This window comes from Fringilla coelebs, assembly GCF_963513975.1.
Source record: "Fringilla coelebs genome assembly, contig: SCAFFOLD_280, whole genome shotgun sequence".
NCBI lineage: Eukaryota > Metazoa > Chordata > Aves > Passeriformes > Fringillidae > Fringilla > Fringilla coelebs.
The window spans coordinates 45,735-62,047 of NW_028167327.1; the positions used below are offsets into that span (position 1 = coordinate 45,735).

The following is a 16,313-nucleotide window of genomic DNA, read 5'->3' on the forward strand; positions in this document are numbered from 1 at the left end:
GGGGGGATCCCAAAATGGGGGGGGGAGGATCCCAAAATGGGGAGGGGGGATCCCGATATGGGGGGGGGCGACCCTAAAATGGGAGGGGGGTTCCAAAATGAGGGAGGGGGTCCCAAAACAGGGGGGGTCCCCAAATTGGGGGCGGGGGTCCCCAAATGGGGCGGGGTACCAAAATTCGGGGGGTCCCCAAAATGGGGAGGGGGGTCCTAAAAGTGGGGGAGGGGTTCCGTGGATTGGCGGGTGTGGGGGGGTGGGGAGGGGGCACAAAATTGTTTGGGGAGGGGTCTGGGGGTGCTGGGGGAGGGGTCCGGGGATTGTGGGGAGGGGTCGCAAAAGTGGGGGGGGGGTCCCCCAAAAGTTGGGGAGGGGTCCCAGGATGGTGGGGAGGGGGTCCCTGAATTGTGGGGAGGGGTCTGGGGGTGCTGGGGAGGGGTCCCTGAATTGTGGGGAGGGGTCTCTGGGTGCTGGGGAGGGGTCCCCTGGGTGAGTCTGGGGGTCCCGGTGGTTCTGGGGAGGGGTCTCGGGGTTACTGGGGGGGGGTCCCTGAATTGTGGGGAGGGGTCCCTGGGTGGTGGGGAGGGGTCGCAGACCCCCCGATGTCCCCCCCCCCCCCCAGGTCCCCCTCTCCGATGTCCCCTCCCAGTCCAGCGAGTCCGAGGAAGGTGAGACCCCAGACCCAAATCCCCCAGACCCCAAATCCCGACCCTGGATTGTTCCTACATCCCCACAGACCCCCAGACCCCAAAGCCCCAATAGACCCCAGACCCCAAAAGCCCCCAGACCCCCAATCCCAACCCTGTGGACCCCAAATCCCCCAGACCCCAAATCCTGACCCTGGGGACCCCCAAAGCCCCCAGACCCCAAAGCCCCCAGACCCAAATCCCCGAAGCCCCAGGACCCCAAAGCCCCCAGACCCCAAAGCCCCCAGACTCTAAAGCCCCCAGACCCCCAAATCCCCGAAGCTCCCAGACCCCAAATTCCCCAGACCCCAAATCCCAACACTGTGGACCCCAAAGCCCTCAGACCCCAAAGCCCCCAGACCCCAAATCCTGACCCTGAGGGTTCCCAAAGCCCCCAGACCCAAATCCCCAAAGACCCCAGACCCCAAATCCCGACCCTGGATTGTTCCTACATCCCCCAAGCCCCCAGACCCCAAATCCCCAAAAGCCCCCAGACCCAAAGCCCCAAAACCCCCAGACCCCAAATCCTGACCCTGGGGTTCCCCGAAGCCCCCAGACCCAAATCCCCAAAGCCCCCAGACCCCAAATCCCCCAGACACCAAATCCCAACCCTGGGGAACCCCAAAACCCCCAGACCCCAAAGCCCCCAGACCCCAAAACCCCCAGACCCAAATCCCCAAAGCCCCCAGACCCCAAATCCTGACCCTGGGGGAGTCCCAAAGCCCCCAGACCCAAATCCCCCAGACCCAAATCCCCAAATCCCCCAGACCCCAAATCCCAACCCTGTGGACCCCAAAGCCCCCCAGACCCCAAAGCCCCAAATCCCCCAGACCCCAAATCCTGACCCTGGGGACCCCAAAGCCCCAGACCCAAATCCCCGAAGCCCAAATCCCCAAAGCCCCCAGACCCCAAAGCCCCCAGACCCCAAATCCCCAAAGCCCCCAGACCCCAAAGCCCCAAAGCCCCCAGACCCCAAATCCCTGAAGCCCCCAGACCCCAAATCCCCAAAGCCCCCAGACCCCAAATCCCCAAAGCCCCCAGACCCCAAATCCCCGAAGCCCCCAGACCCCAAATCCCGACCCTGAGGGTTCCCAAAGCCCCCAGACCCCAAATCCCCCAGACCCAAATCCCCAAAGCCCCCAGACCCCAAATCCCCAGAACCCCCAGACCCCAAATCCCGACCCTGGGGGGACCCCCAAGCCCCCAGACCCCAAATCCCGACCCCAACAATTTGGGGTTCCCGGTGGTTTTGGGGTTCCCTTTTTTGGGGTTCGCTGTTTTCGGGGGTTTCCATTTTTAGGGGTTCCCTGTTTTGGGGTGTTTTGGGGGTTCTCCTTTTTGGGGTTCCCATTTTTGGGGGTTCCCGGTGTTTTTGGGGTTCCCTTTTTGGGGTTCCCTGTGGTTTTTGGGGTTCCCGGTGTTTTTGGGGTTCCCTGTGGTTTTTGGGGTTCCCGGTGTTTTTGGGGTTCCCTGTGGTTTTTGGGGTTCCCATTTTTGGGGTTCCCACACTTTGGGGTTCCCGGTGGTTTTTGGGTTCCCGGTGTTTTTGGGGTTCCCTGTGGTTTTTGGGGTTCCCGGTGTTTTTGGGGTTCCCATTTTTGGGGTTCCCTGTGGTGTTTTTGGGGTTCCCTGTGGTCTTTGGGGTTCCCGGTGTTTTTGGGGTTCCCGGTGTTTTTGGGGTTCCCTTTTTGGGGTTCCCTGTGGTTTTGGGGTTCCCGGTGTTTTTGGGGTTCCCGGTGTTTTTTGGGGTTTCCCATTTTTGGTGTTCCCATTTTTGGGGTTCCCAGTGGTTTTTGGGGTTCCCGGTGTTTTTGGGGTTCCCTGTGGTTTTGGGGTTCCCGGTGTTTTTGGGGTTCCCGGTGTTTTTTGGGGTTTCCCATTTTTGGTGTTCCCATTTTTGGGGTTCCCAGTGGTTTTTGGGGTTCCCATTTTTGGGGTTCCCGGTGTTTTTGGGGTTCCCAGTGGTTTTTGGGGTTCCCGGTGTTTTTGGGGTTCCCGGTGTTTTTTGGGGTTTCCCATTTTTGGTGTTCCCATTTTTGAGGTTCCCAGTGGTTTTTGGGGTTCCCGGTGGTTTTTGGGGTTCCCATTTTTGGGGTTCCCGGTGTTTTTGGGGTTCCCTGTGGTTTTTGGGGTTCCCATTTTTGGGGTTCCCACACTTTGGGGTTCCCGGTTGTTTTGGGGTTCCAGTGTTTTTGGGCTTCCCGGTTTTTTGGGGTTCCCATTTTTGGGGTTCCCGGTGGTTTTTGGGGTTCCCGGTGGTTTTGGGGGTTCCCATTTTTGGGGATCCCATTTTTGGGGTTTTTGGGGTTCCCCTTTTCGGGGTTTTGGGGTTCCCATTTTTGGGGTTTCCCTTTTTGGGGTTTTTGGGGTTCCCATTTTGGGGGTCTCTGTGGTTTTTGGGGTTTCCCTTTTTGGGGTTTTTGGGGTTCCCGGTGTTTTTGGGGTTCCCATTTTTAGGGCTCCCGGTGGTTTTTGGGGTTTCCCTTTTTGGGGTTTTTGGGATTTCCCATTTTTGGGGTTTTTGGGGTTCCCATTTTTGGGGTTCCCATTTTCCCACACTTTTGGGGTTCCCATTTTTGGGGTTCCCATTTTTGGGGTTCCCGGTGTTTTTGGGGGGTTCCCATTTTTGGGGTTTTTGGGGTTCCCGGTGGTTTTCGGGGTTCCCATTTTTGGGGTCTCTGTCCCCAGGGGGGCGGCGCGAGCCGGACTCGGAGGAGGCGCTGGAGACACAGGGTGGGGACAGTGGGGGGACAGCGGGGACATTGAGGGGACATCGGGGGGACATTGGGGGGACACCGGGGGGACATTGGGGACATCGGGGGGGACACTGGGGGGACACGGGGGGTACAGCGGGGGGGACATTGGGGACATCGGGGGGGACACGGGGTGACATTGGGGGGGGACATCGGGGGGACATTGGGGGGACATTGGGGACATTAGGGGACATTGGGGGACATTGGGGGGGACATTGGGGCGACATTGGGGGGACACCGGGGGGGACACTGGGGACACCGGGTGGACATTGGGGACACCGGGTGGACATTGGGGGGACATTGAGGGGGACACTGGGGACATCGGGGACATTGGGGGGACACCGGGGGGGACATTGGGGGGACACTGGGGGGGGACACTGCAGGGGACACCGGGGACATTGGGGACATCGGGGGGACTTTGGGGGGGGACACCGGGGACATTGGGGGGACACGGGGGGGACAGCGGGGGGGACATTGGGGACATCGGGGGGGACACGGGGTGACATTGGGGGGGACATCGGGGGGACATTGGGGGGACATTGGGGGACATTGGGGGGGACATCGGCGACATTGGGGACACCGGGGGGGACATTGGGGGGAAACTGGGGGGACATTGGGGGGACATTGGGGCGACATTGGGGGGGACACCGGGGGGGACACTGGGGACACCGGGTGGACATTGGGGGGACAGGGGGGACACCAGGGGGGACACTGGGGGGACACTGGAGGGGGAACGGGGGGGGACACCGGGGGGGACATTGGGGGGACATCGGGGGAGACACTGGGGGGACACCGGGGGGACACTGGGGGGGACATTGTGGGGGACACGGGGGGACACTGGGGGGGGACGGGGGGGGGACACCGGGGGGGACATTGGGGGGACATTGGGGGGACATTGGGGGACATTGGGGGGACATTGTGGGGCGACACCGGGGGGGACACGGGGGACATTGGGGGGACACTGGGGGGACACCGGGAAGGGACACGGGTGAGACGGGGGGGACATTGGGGGGGACGTTGGGGGGACATTGAGTGGGACACTGGTGGGGGACATTGGGGACACCGGGGGGGACACTGGGGGGACACTGGGGGGACACGGAGGGGACATTGAGGGGACACAGGGGGGGACAATGGGGACACCAGGGGGACACCGGGAAGGGACACGAGAGGACATTGGGGGGACACCGGGGAGGGACACGGGGGGACATTGAGGGGACATTGGGGGGGACATGGAGGGGACACCATGGGGGGGACACAGAGGGACAGGAGGACACGGAGGGGACACCGGGAGGGACACGGGGGTGGGACAGGGGGGACACGGGGGGGATGGGGGGACCGAGGGGACAGAGGGACATCGGGGGGGGACACGGGGGGGTGACAGGAGGACAGGGGGACACCCAGGGTGGCAGGGATGGCCGTGGGGACAGCGGTGGCACCAGTGGGGGTGACACGGGGACAGGGGGACACTGAGGGTGACAGGGATGGCTGTGGGGACAGGGGGACAGTGGGAGGGGACAGAGGGACACCGGAGGGTGACACAAGGACAGGAGGACACCAGGGGACAGGGTGGGGGTGACAGGGGTGGCACCGGGTGACACTGTGGGGACAGAGGTGACACGAGGTGGGACGGAGGTGACGGTGACAAGGTCAGAGGTGGCAGTGCCGGGGTCAGGGTGACACGGGGTGGGACAGTGGGGTCAGGGTGGGGACACAGGTGACACAGAGATGACAGTGCCGGGGTCAGGGTGACACGGGGTGACACAGCCGAGGACAGAGGTGACACAGCCGGGGTCAGGGTGACACGGGGTGACACAGCTGAGGACAGAGGTGACACAGCCGGGGTCAGGGTGACACGGGGTGACACTGCCGAGGACTGAGGTGACACGAGGTGACACAGAGATGTCCCCACTGTCCCCGAGGTGTGACACCGCGGTGTCCCCGAGGTGACAGTGCCGTGTCCCCGCTGTCCCCGTGGTGTCCCCGCTGTCCCCGAGGTGACACCGCGCTGTCCCCGAGGTGACAGAATGGTGACACCGCGCTGTCCCCGCTGTCCCCGAGCTGTGACAGTGCCGTGTCCCCGAGGTGACACCGCGCTGTCTGTCCCGCTGTCCCCGAGGTGACACCACGGTGTCCCCGCTGTGACAGTGCCGTGTCCCCGCTGTCCCCGAGCTGTGACAGTGCCGTGTCCCCGCGGTGACACCGCACTGTCCCCGGTGTGTCCCCGCTGTGACACCGCGCTGTCCCCGCTGTCCCCGAGGTGTCCCCGCTGTCCCGGCGGTGACACCGCGCTGTCCCCGAGGTGACAGAATGGTGACACCGCGCTGTCCCCGAGGTGACAGAGAGGTGACAGAACGGTGACAGTGCCGTGTCCCCGCTGTCCCCGGTGTGACAGTGCCGTGTGCCCGCGGTGTCTCCGCTGTCCCCGAGGTGACACCGCGCTGTCCCCGCTGTTCCCGAGGTGACAGAATGGTGACACCCCGCTGTCCCCGCGGTGACACCGCGCTGTCCCCGCTGTCCCCGAGGTGTCCCCGCTGTCCCCGGTGTGTCCCCGCTGTCCCCGAGGTGACAGAATGGTGACACCCCGCTGTCCCCGAGGTGACACCCCGCTGTCCCCGGTGTGTCCCCGCTGTCCCCGAGGTGACACCGCTGTCCCCGCTGTCCCCGAGGTGACAGAATGGTGACACCGCGCTGTCCCCGCTGTCCCCGAGGTGACACCGCGCTGTCCCCGGTGTGTCCCCGATGTCCCCGAGGTGACACCGCTGTCCCCGGTGTGTCCCCGCTGTCCCCGCTGTCCCCGCAGGGCTCTGACGCCGCCGCTCCCGATGGATTCTCCCGCGGGACCTTCCAGAACCTTCCCCGCTGTCCCCCCCCGGTGTCCCCCCGCTGTCCCCCGGTGTCCCCGGGCCGGGGGGGCCCTGGGGGTGGCCGGACCCCCCCGCGTGTCCCCCCCGCGTCCCCTCCCCTCCCCCCACCCCAATAAAGTCCCTGCAGAGGCACCGCGACCTCCGGGGGGGAGGGGACACCGGGGACACCGGGGGGACATTGGGGGAGGGGACACGGGGGGGGGGGACATTGGGGGGACACGGGGGAACATTGGGGGACATTGGGGGACATTGGGGGGACATCGGGGGAGGGGACACGGGGGGGACATTGGGGGAGGGGACGGAGGGGGACATGGGGAGACACGGGGGGGACATTGGGGGAGGGGACATGGGGGGAGGGGACATGGGGGGAGGGGACACGGGGGAGACATTGAGGGGACATTGGGGGGGACACTGGGGGGACATTGGGGGTAACATTGGGGGGACATTGGGTGGGGACACCGGGGACATTGGGGGGGACATTGAAGGGACATTGAGGGGACACTGAGGGGGACACTGAGGGGACATTGGGGGGGACATTGAGGGGATATTGGGGGGACACTGGGGGGACACTGAGGGGACATTGGGGGTGACATTGGGGGGACATTGGGTGGGGACACCGGGGACATTGGGGGGGACATTGAAGGGACATTGAGGGGACACTGAGGGGGACACTGAGGGGACATTGGGGGGACATTGAGGGGATATTGGGGGGACACTGGGGGGACACTGAGGGGACATTGGGGGTGACATTGGGGGGACATTGGGTGGGGACACCGGGGACATTGGGGGGGACATTGAAGGGACATTGAGGGGACACTGAGGGGGACACTGAGGGGACATTGGGGGGACATTGGGGGAACACTGGGGGACATTGGGGGGACACTGGGGGGGACACTGAGGGAACATTGTGGGGACACTGAGGGGGACATTGGAGGGACATTGGGGGGGACATTGAGGGGACACTGAGGGGACATTGGGGGAACACTGGGGGACATTGGGGGGACACTGGGGGGGACATTGAGGGGACACAGGGGGGACATTGAGGGGACATTGGGGGGGGACATCGGGGGATACGGGGGGACATTGGGGGGGGACACTGAGGGGACTTGGGGGACATTGAGGGGACATTGGGGGGACATTGGGGGACATTGGGGGGACATCGGGGGGACACTGAGGGGACATTGGGGGGGACATTGAGGGGACATTGGGGGACATTGGGGGGGACATTGGGGGGACATTGGGGGGGACACTGAGGGGACTTGGGGGACATTGGGGGGACTGTGGGGACGTTGGGGGGGACATTGGGGGGACACTGGGGGGACATTGGGGGAGACACTGGGGGGGACATTGGGGGGGACATTGAGGGGGACATCGGGGGGGACTTGGGGGGGACATTGGGGGGGACACTGAGGGGACATTGAGGGGACTTGGGGGGGACATTGATGGGACATTGAGGGGACATTGGGGGGACATTGGGGGGGACATTGAGGGGACACTGGGGGGGACATTGGGGGGGGACATTGGGGGGACATTGGGGGGGACATTGGGGGGACACTGGGGGACATTGGGGGGGTCACAGGGACATGGGGGGGACACGGGGTGGGGACCCGAGGCTGAATTTGGGGGTCCCCACTGGGGTGAACCGGGGGATCCCCCTCAGATCGGGGGCTGGGGGGGCTGGGGGGGGGGGGGGGCGTGGACTTGGGGGGGCGTTCCCAGAGACCCCCAGGGGAGATTCCAGGGCTGGATCCTCCCAATTCCAGGGGTGGATCCTCCCAATTCCAGGGGGTGGATCCCAATTCCAGGGGTGGATCCCAATTCCAGGGGTGGATCCCAATTCCAGGGGTGGATCCCAATTCCAGGGGTGGATCCCAATTCCAGGGGTGGATCCTCCCAATTCCAGGGCTGGATCCCAATTCCAGGGGCCGGATCCCAATTCCAGGGGCCGGATCCCAATTCCAGGGGCCAGATCCCAATTCCCATTCCCAGATCCCAATTCCCATTCCCAGATCCCAATTCCAGGGCTGGATCCCAATTCCAGGGGTGGATCCCAATTCCAGGGCTGGATCCCAATTCCAGGGGTGGATCCCAATTCCAGGGCTGGATCCCAATTCCAGGGCTGGATCCCAATTCCAGGGCCGGATCCCAATTCCCATTCCCAGATCCCAATTCCAGGGCCGGATCCCAATTCCAGGGGTGGATCCCAATTCCAGGGGTGGATCCCAATTCCAGGGCTGGATCCCAATTCCAGGGCCAGATCCCAATTCCAGGGCCAGATCCCAATTCCAGGGGTGGATCCCAATTCCCAGTCCTGGATCCCAACTCCAGGGGCCAGATCCCAACTCCAGGGGTGGATCCCAATTCCAGGGGTGGATCCCAATTCCCAGCCCTGGATCCCAATTCCCAGCCCTGGATCCCAATTCCCAACTCTGGATCCCAATTCCCAACTCTGGATCCCAATTCCCAACTCTGGATCCCAATTCCCAGCCCTGGATCCCAATCCCAGGGTGGATCCCAATCCCAGGGCCAGATCCCAATTCCAGGGCTGGATCCCAATTCCAGGGGTGGATCCTAATTCCCAACTCTGGATCCCAATTCCAGGGGAGGATCCCAATTCCAGGGCAGGATCCCAATTCCCAGCCCTGGATCCCAATTCCCAACTCTGGATCCCAATTCCCAACTCTGGATCCCAATTCCCAACTCTGGATCCCAATTCCCAGCCCTGGATCCCAATCCCAGGGGTGGATCCCAATTCCAGGGCTGGATCCCAATTCCAGGGGTGGATCCCAATTCCAGGGGTGGATCCTAATTCCCAACTCTGGATCCCAATTCCAGGGGAGGATCCCAATTCCAGGGCAGGATCCCAATTCCAGGGCTGGATCCCAATTCCCAACTCTGGATCCCAATTCCAGGGGTGGATCCCAATTCCAGGGGCCGGATCTCAATTCCCAGCCCTGGATCCCAATTCCAGGGCTGGATCCCAATTCCGGGGGTGGATCCCAATTCCCAACTCTGGATCCCAACTCCCATTCCCAGATCCCCATTCCCATCCCCATTCCCAGATCTGAATTCCCATTCCTGGACCTCAATTCCCATTCCCAGATCCCCATTCCCATTCCTGGATCCCCATTCCCACTCCCAGATCCCATTCCCGGATGCCCATTCCCAGATCCCTGTTCCCATTCCTGGATCCCAATTCCCATTCCCAGATCCCATTCTCGGATCCCATTCCCATTCCCGTGTCCCCAGTTCCCATTCCCAGATCCCAACTCCCATTCCCGGATCCCCATTCCCAGATCCCCATTTCCCATTCCCAGATCCCATTCCCATTCCCATTCCCAGATTCCCATTCCCAGATCCCATTCCTGGATCCCCGTTCCCATTCCCGTGTCCCGTTCCCATTCCCATTCCCCATTCCCATTCCCAGATCCCCATTCCCGGATCCCAATTCCCATTCCCGGATCCCATTTCCCATTCCCGGATCCCATTCCCATTCCCGTGTCCCGGTTCCCATTCCCATATCCCAATTCCCGGATCCCCATTCCCGGATCCCGTTTCCCATTCCCGGATCCCAATTCCCATTCCCGGATCCCATTTCCCATTCCTGGATCCCATTCCCATTCCCGTGTCCCGGTTCCCATTCCCATATCCCAATTCCCGGATCCCCATTCCCAGATCCCGTTTCCCATTCCCGTGTCCCGTTTCCGTTGCTCCCGGTGCTCCGGGTGGGCGGCGCGGTTGGGAAGGGGCGGAGCCGTGCTTTGATGGACATCTCTCTTAGCCGAGAGCACGCGGGACCCCGGCATTCCCACCGGGACCCCGGCATTCCCACCGGGACCCCGGCATTCCCACCGGGATCTCGGCATTCCCACCGGGATCTCGGCATTCCCACCGGGATCACGGCATTCCCACCGGGATCTCGGCATTCCCACCGGGATCTCGGCATTCCCACCGGGATCCCGGCATTCCCAATGGGATCCTGGCATTCCCACCGGAATCTTGGCGTTCCCAATGGGATCCTGGCATTCCCACCGGGACCCCGGCATTCCCACACAGATCACGGCATTCCCACCGGGATCACGGCATTCCCACTGGGACCCCGGCATTCCCACCGGGATCTCGGCATTCCCATGTAGGACCCCGGCATTCCCACCGGGATCTCGGCATTCCCATGTAGGACCCCGGCATTCCCACCGGGATCTCGGCATTCCCACACAGATCCCGGCATTCCCACCGGGACCCCGGCATTCCCACACGGAATCCCGGCATTCCCACCGGGATCACGGCATTCCCACACGGAATCCCGGCATTCCCATGTGGGATCCCAACATTCCCACACCGGATCCTGACACTCCCATGTGGAATTTGAGCATTCCCCAGTGGGATCCCGACATTCCTAACGGGATCTCGACATTCCCAACGGGATCACGGCATTCCCATGTGGGATCCCAGCATTTCCACTGGGATCTCGGCATTCCTGCTGGGACCACGGCGTTCCCATGTGGGATCCCGGCACTCCCACACGGAATCTCGGCATTCCCACGTGAAATTTGGGCACTCCCAAGTGGGATCCCGACATTCCCACACCGGATCTCGGCGTTCCCATGCGGAATCCCACGTGGGATTTGGGCATTCCCACGCGGGATCCTGACATCTCCACATGGGATCGCAACATTCCCATATGGGATTCAGGTATTCCCACATGGGATCCCACACGGGATCCTGGAATTCCCACACGGAATCCTGGAATTCCCACACGGGATCCTGGAATTTCCACACAGAATCCTGGAATTCCCACACAGGATCCTGGAATTCCCACACGGGATCCGAACATTCCCACATGGAATCCTGGAATTCCCACACAGGATCCTGGAATTCCCAGGTGGGATCTGGCATTCCCACACAGGATCCTGGAATTTGCACACAGGATCCTGGAATTCCCACACAGGATCCTGGAATTCCCAGGTGGGATCCTGAAATTCCCACACGGGATCCTGGAATTCCCACACGGGATCCCAACATTCCCATATGGAATTTGGCCACTCCCACATGGGAATCCCGACTGGATCCCGTCTGGAATTCCCGACTGGATCCCGCCCGGGATCCGGGTCCTTCTCTCCCGCCAAATTCCCAAGTTCCGTTCCGGGGTCGCTGCTCCCAATCCCGAGGTCCGGGGGCGGATCCCAGAGCGGAGCCAGAAAATCCAGGAACACCAAAGCAGGATCCAGAATTCCAGCGGGATCCCCCCAAAATTCCAGGGGGATCCCCCGGGATTCCAGCGGGATCCCCACAAATTCCAGCGGGATGCCCCACAAAATTCCAGTGTGATTCCCCAGAATTCCAGTGGAATTCCCCAGAATCCCAGTGGGATCCCCCAAAATTCCAGTGGGATCCCCCAGAATTCCAGCAGGGTCCCCCCAAAATTCCAGCGGATTTCCCAGAATTCCAGCAGGATCTCCCCCGAAATTCCAGCGGATTTCCCAGAATTCCAGCAGGATCCCCCCAGAATTCCAGCGGATTTCCCAAAATTTCAGTGGATTTCTCAAAATTCCAGCAGGATCTCCTGGAATTCCAGAAGATTTCCCAGAATTCCAGCGGGATCCCCCCAAAATTCCAGGAGGATCCCCCGGAATTCCAGCAGGATCCTCCAGAATCCCAGTGGATTTTCCAGAATTCCAGGGGGATCCCTCAGATTTCCAGCGGGATCCCCCCAAAATTCCAGCAGATTTCCCAGAATCCCAGCGGGATACCCCAAAATTCCAGGGGATCCCCTGGAATTCCAGCAGATTTCCCAGAATTCCAGCGGGATTCCCCCCAAAATTCCAGGGGGATCCCCCGGAATTCCAGCAGAATCCTCCAGAATTCCAGCGGATTTTCCAGAATTCCAGTGGGATCCCCCAGACTTCCAGCAGGATCCCCCCAAAATTCCAGTAGATTTCTCAGAATTCCAGCGGGATCCCCCAAAATTCCAGCGGATTTTCCAGAATTTTGGCGGAATTCCCCAGAGGGGAACAAGGAATAAAAACTGGGAATTCTCCAGCAGGAATTTGAGACCTGGGGGGTTTTGGGGTCCCGCTGGATTTTGGGGTCCCGTGGGATTAAAGAGGATTTCGGGGTCCCCTTGGCTTCGGGGGTCTCGTGGCAGTGCCAGGTTTTGGGGTCCTGTGGGATTTTGGGGTCCTGTGGGATTTGGGCACTGCCAGATTTTGGGGTTCCGCTGGATTTTGGGGTTTTCTTGGATTTTGGGATTAAAGAGGATTTTGGGGTTCCCCCGGCTCTGGGGCTCTCGTGGCAGTGCCAGGTTTTGGGGTCCCACTGGATTTTGAGGTCCTGGGGTGTTTGGGCACTTGGGGATTTTGGGGCATCTCGGGATTTTGGGGTCCCCTTGGATTTTGGGGTCCTGGGGTGTTTGGGCACTGCCAAGTTTTGGGGTCCCGCTGAATTTTGGGGTCCTGGCATGTTTGGTCACTTGGGGATTTTGGGGTCCCGCTGGATTTTGGGGTCCTGGGGTGTTTGGGCACTGCCAGATTTTGGGGTCCCGCTGGATTTTGGGGTCCCTGCAGCTGTGGGGGATCCGTGTGATCTGGCCACTGCCAGATTTTGGGGTGCCACAGGATTTTGGGGTCCCCCCGGCTCTGGGGGTCTCGTGGCAGTGCCAGATTTTGGGGTCCCGCTCGATTTTGGGGTCCTGGGGTGTTTGGGCACTGCCAGATTTTGGGGTCCCGCTGGATTTTGGGGTCCCTGCAGCTGTGGGGGGTCCGTGGGATCTGGGCACTGCCAGATTTTGGGGTGCTACAGGATTTTGGGGTCCCCTTGGCTTCGGGGATCTTGTGGCAGTGCCAGATTTTGGGGTCCTGTGGGATTTTGGGGTCCCGTGGGATCTGGGCACTGCCAGATTTTGGGGTTCCACTGGATTCTGGGGTTCTCTTGGCTTTGGGGGTCTCGTGGCAGTGCCAGGTTTTGGGGTGCATTCGTATTTAGGGGTTCTGGGTGATTTTGGGGTCCCCCTGGATGTTGGGGTTCCACAGGATTTTGGGGTCCCCTTGGCTTTGAGGATCAGTGCCAGGTTTTGGGGTCCTGTGGGATTTCGGGGTCCCAATGGATTTGGGCACTGCCAGATTTTGGGGTGCCACTGGATTTTGGGATTAAAGAGGATTTTGGGGTCCCCCCGGCTCTGGGGGTCTTGTGGCAGTGCCAGGTTTTGGGGTCCCGCTGGATTTTGGGGTCCTGGGGTGTTTGGGCACTTCGGGATTTTGGGGTCCCCTTGGATTTTGGGGTCCTGGGGTGTTTGGGCACTTCGGGATTTTGGGGTCCCCTTGGCTCTGCGGAATCTTGTGGCACTGCCAGATTTTTGGGTCCCGCTCGATTTTGGGGTCCTGGGGTGTTTGGGCACTTCGGGATTTTGGGGTCCCGCTGGATTTTGGGGTCCCTGCAGCTGTGGGGGATCCGTGTGATCTGGCCACTGCCAGATTTTGGGGTGCCACAGGATTTTGGGGTCCCCTTGGTTTTGGGGATCTCGTGGCAGTGCCAGGTTTTAGGGTCCTGGGGGATTTTGGGCTCCCGTGGGATTTGGGCACTGCCAGATTTTGGGGTGCCACAGAATATTGGGATTAAAGAGGTTTTTGGGGTCCCCTCGGTTTTGGGGGTCTCGTGGCAGTGCCAGGTTTTGGGGTCCCACTGGATTTTGGGGTCCCATTGAATTTTAGGGTCCTGGGGTGTTTGGGCACTTCGGGATTTTGGGATCCCACGGGATTTTGGGGTCCCGCTGGATTTTGGGGTCCCCTCGGTTTTGGGGGTCTCGTGGCAGTGCCAGGTTTTGGGGTCCCACTGGATTTTAGGGTCCCACGGGATTCTGGATTCCTCCCGGTCTCAAGAGTTCCATGGGATTTGGGCACTGCCAGATTTTGGGGTGCCACAGGATTTTGGGGTCCCCTCGGCCTCGGGGATCTCGTGGCAGTGTCAGATTTTGGGGTGCCACGGGATTTTGGGGTCCCACTGGATTTTAGGGTCCTGCAGGATTTGGGCACTGCCGGATTTTGGGGCACTGTTGGATTTTTGGGGATCCCATTGGATTTTTGGGGTCCCCCCAGCACTGCTGAATTTTGGGGTCCTGTGGGATTTTGGGGCCCTGGGGCATTCCAGGCTTCCCCGGGATTTTGGGATCGCCTGAATTTTGGGATCCTGTGGGATTTTGGGGTCCTGGGGCACTCCAGGTTTCCCTGGGATTTTGAGATTCTTTGGATTTTGGGGTCCTGTGGGATTTTGGGGCCCTGGGGCATTCCAGGCTTCCCCGGGATTTTGGGGGTCCCACAGGATTTTGGGGTCCTGTGGGATTTTGGGATCCTGGAGCGTTCCAGGTTTCCCTGGGATTTTGGGATTCTCTGGATTTTGGGGTCCTGTGGGATTTTGGGATCCTGGGGCATTCCAGGTTTCCCCAGGATTTTGGGATCCCCTGGATTTTGGGATCCTGGGGCGTTCCAGGCTTCCCTTGGATTTTGGGATCTGCTGGATTTTGGGATCCTGTGGGATTTTGGGATCCTGGGGCATTCCAGGCTTCCCTTGGATTTTGGGATTCTCTGGATTTTGGGGTCCTGTGGGATTTTGGGGTCCTGGGGCATTCCAGGTTTCCTTGGGATTTTGGGATCCTGTGGGATTTTGGGATCCTGGATCATCCCAGGCTTCCCCGGGATTTTGGGATCCTGTGGGATTTTGGGGTCCTGGGGCATTCCAGATTTCCTTGGGATTTTGGGATCCCCTGGAATTTTGGGATCCGCTAAATTTTGGGATATTTCAGGATCCCACGCATTTTGGGCGCCGTTGTTTTCTGGGATATTCTGGGATTTTGGGATCTGTGTGGATTTTGGGGTCCTGTGGGATTTTGGGATCCTGAGGGATTTTGGGGTCCTGGGGCGTTTCAGGCTTCCCTTGGATTTTGGGATTCTCTGGATTTTGGGATCCTGTGGGATTTTGGGGTCCTGTGGGATTTTGGGGTCCTGGGGCATTCCAGGCTTCCCCAGGATTTTGGGATCCCCGGGGTTTTGGGATCCTGTGGGATTTTGGGATCCTGGTGAATTCCAGGCTTCCCTGGATTTTGGGGGTCCCACAGGGTTTTGGGATCTGCTGGATTTTGGGGTCCTGGGGCATTCAAGGATTTCCCTGGGATTTTGGGATCTGCTGGATTTTGGGATCCTGTGGGATTTTGGGATCCTGGGGCATTCCAGGTTTCCTTGGGATTTTGGGATCCTGTGGGATTTTGGGGTCCTGGGGCATTCCAGGTTTCCCCAGGATTTTGGGATTCTCTGGATTTTGGGATCCTGTGGGATTTTGGGGTCCTGGGGCATTCCAGGCTTTCCCCGGGATTTTGGGATTTCCTGGATTTTGGGGTCCTGTGGGATTTTGGGGTCCTGGGGCATTCTAGGATTTCCCAGGGATTTTGGGATCCTGTGGGATTTTGGGGTCCTGGGGCATTCCAGGTTTCCCTGGGATTTTGGGATCCCCTGGAATTTTGGGATCCGCTAAACTTTGGGATATTTCAGGACCCTGTGCATTTTGGGTGCCGCTGTTTTCTGGGATATTCCGGAATTTTGGGATCCTGGGGCGTTCCAGGTTTCCCCCAGGATTTTGGGGGTCCCTCAGGATTTTGGGATCCGCTGGATTTTAGGATCCTGGGGCATTCCAGGTTTCCACACGATTTTGGGATTCTCTGGATTTTGGGATCCTGGGGCGTTCCAGGCTTCCCTTGGATTTTGGGATCCTCTGGGATTTTGGGATCCTGGGGCATTCCAGGCTTCCCCTGAAATTTTGGGATCCGCTGGATTTCGGGCTATTTCAGGACCCTGTGCATTCTGGGTGCCGCTGTTTTCTGGAACATTCTGGAATTTTGGGGATCCTCTGGCCCCACCCCCACACTCCCTCGGGATCGGGTGGATCCCCCTTTTCCCGGAGCCCTCGGCTGGGATCCGGCTCCGACTCCGGGATCCTCTGGGATCCATTGTGGTGCCCTGGGATGCTCCAGG

General features: G+C 60.5%; 1 protein-coding gene across 1 annotated transcript in view; it reads left to right on the plus strand.

The window, feature by feature from the left end:
• LOC311166009 (uncharacterized protein) overlaps positions 1 to 10,433 on the plus strand; it is a gene marked incomplete at its 3' end in the record, with an annotated part of 17,096 nt that extends 6,663 nt beyond the window's left edge. Inside the window, exons 7-10 of the mRNA XM_084227501.1 lie at positions 620 to 662; positions 3,369 to 3,413; positions 6,234 to 6,426; positions 10,044 to 10,433. Coding sequence (XP_084083627.1) covers positions 620 to 662; positions 3,369 to 3,413; positions 6,234 to 6,426; positions 10,044 to 10,433 — 671 coding nt within the window. The remainder of the gene's footprint in view (positions 1 to 619; positions 663 to 3,368; positions 3,414 to 6,233; positions 6,427 to 10,043) is intronic.
• Positions 10,434 to 16,313: the final 5,880 nt, after the last annotated feature.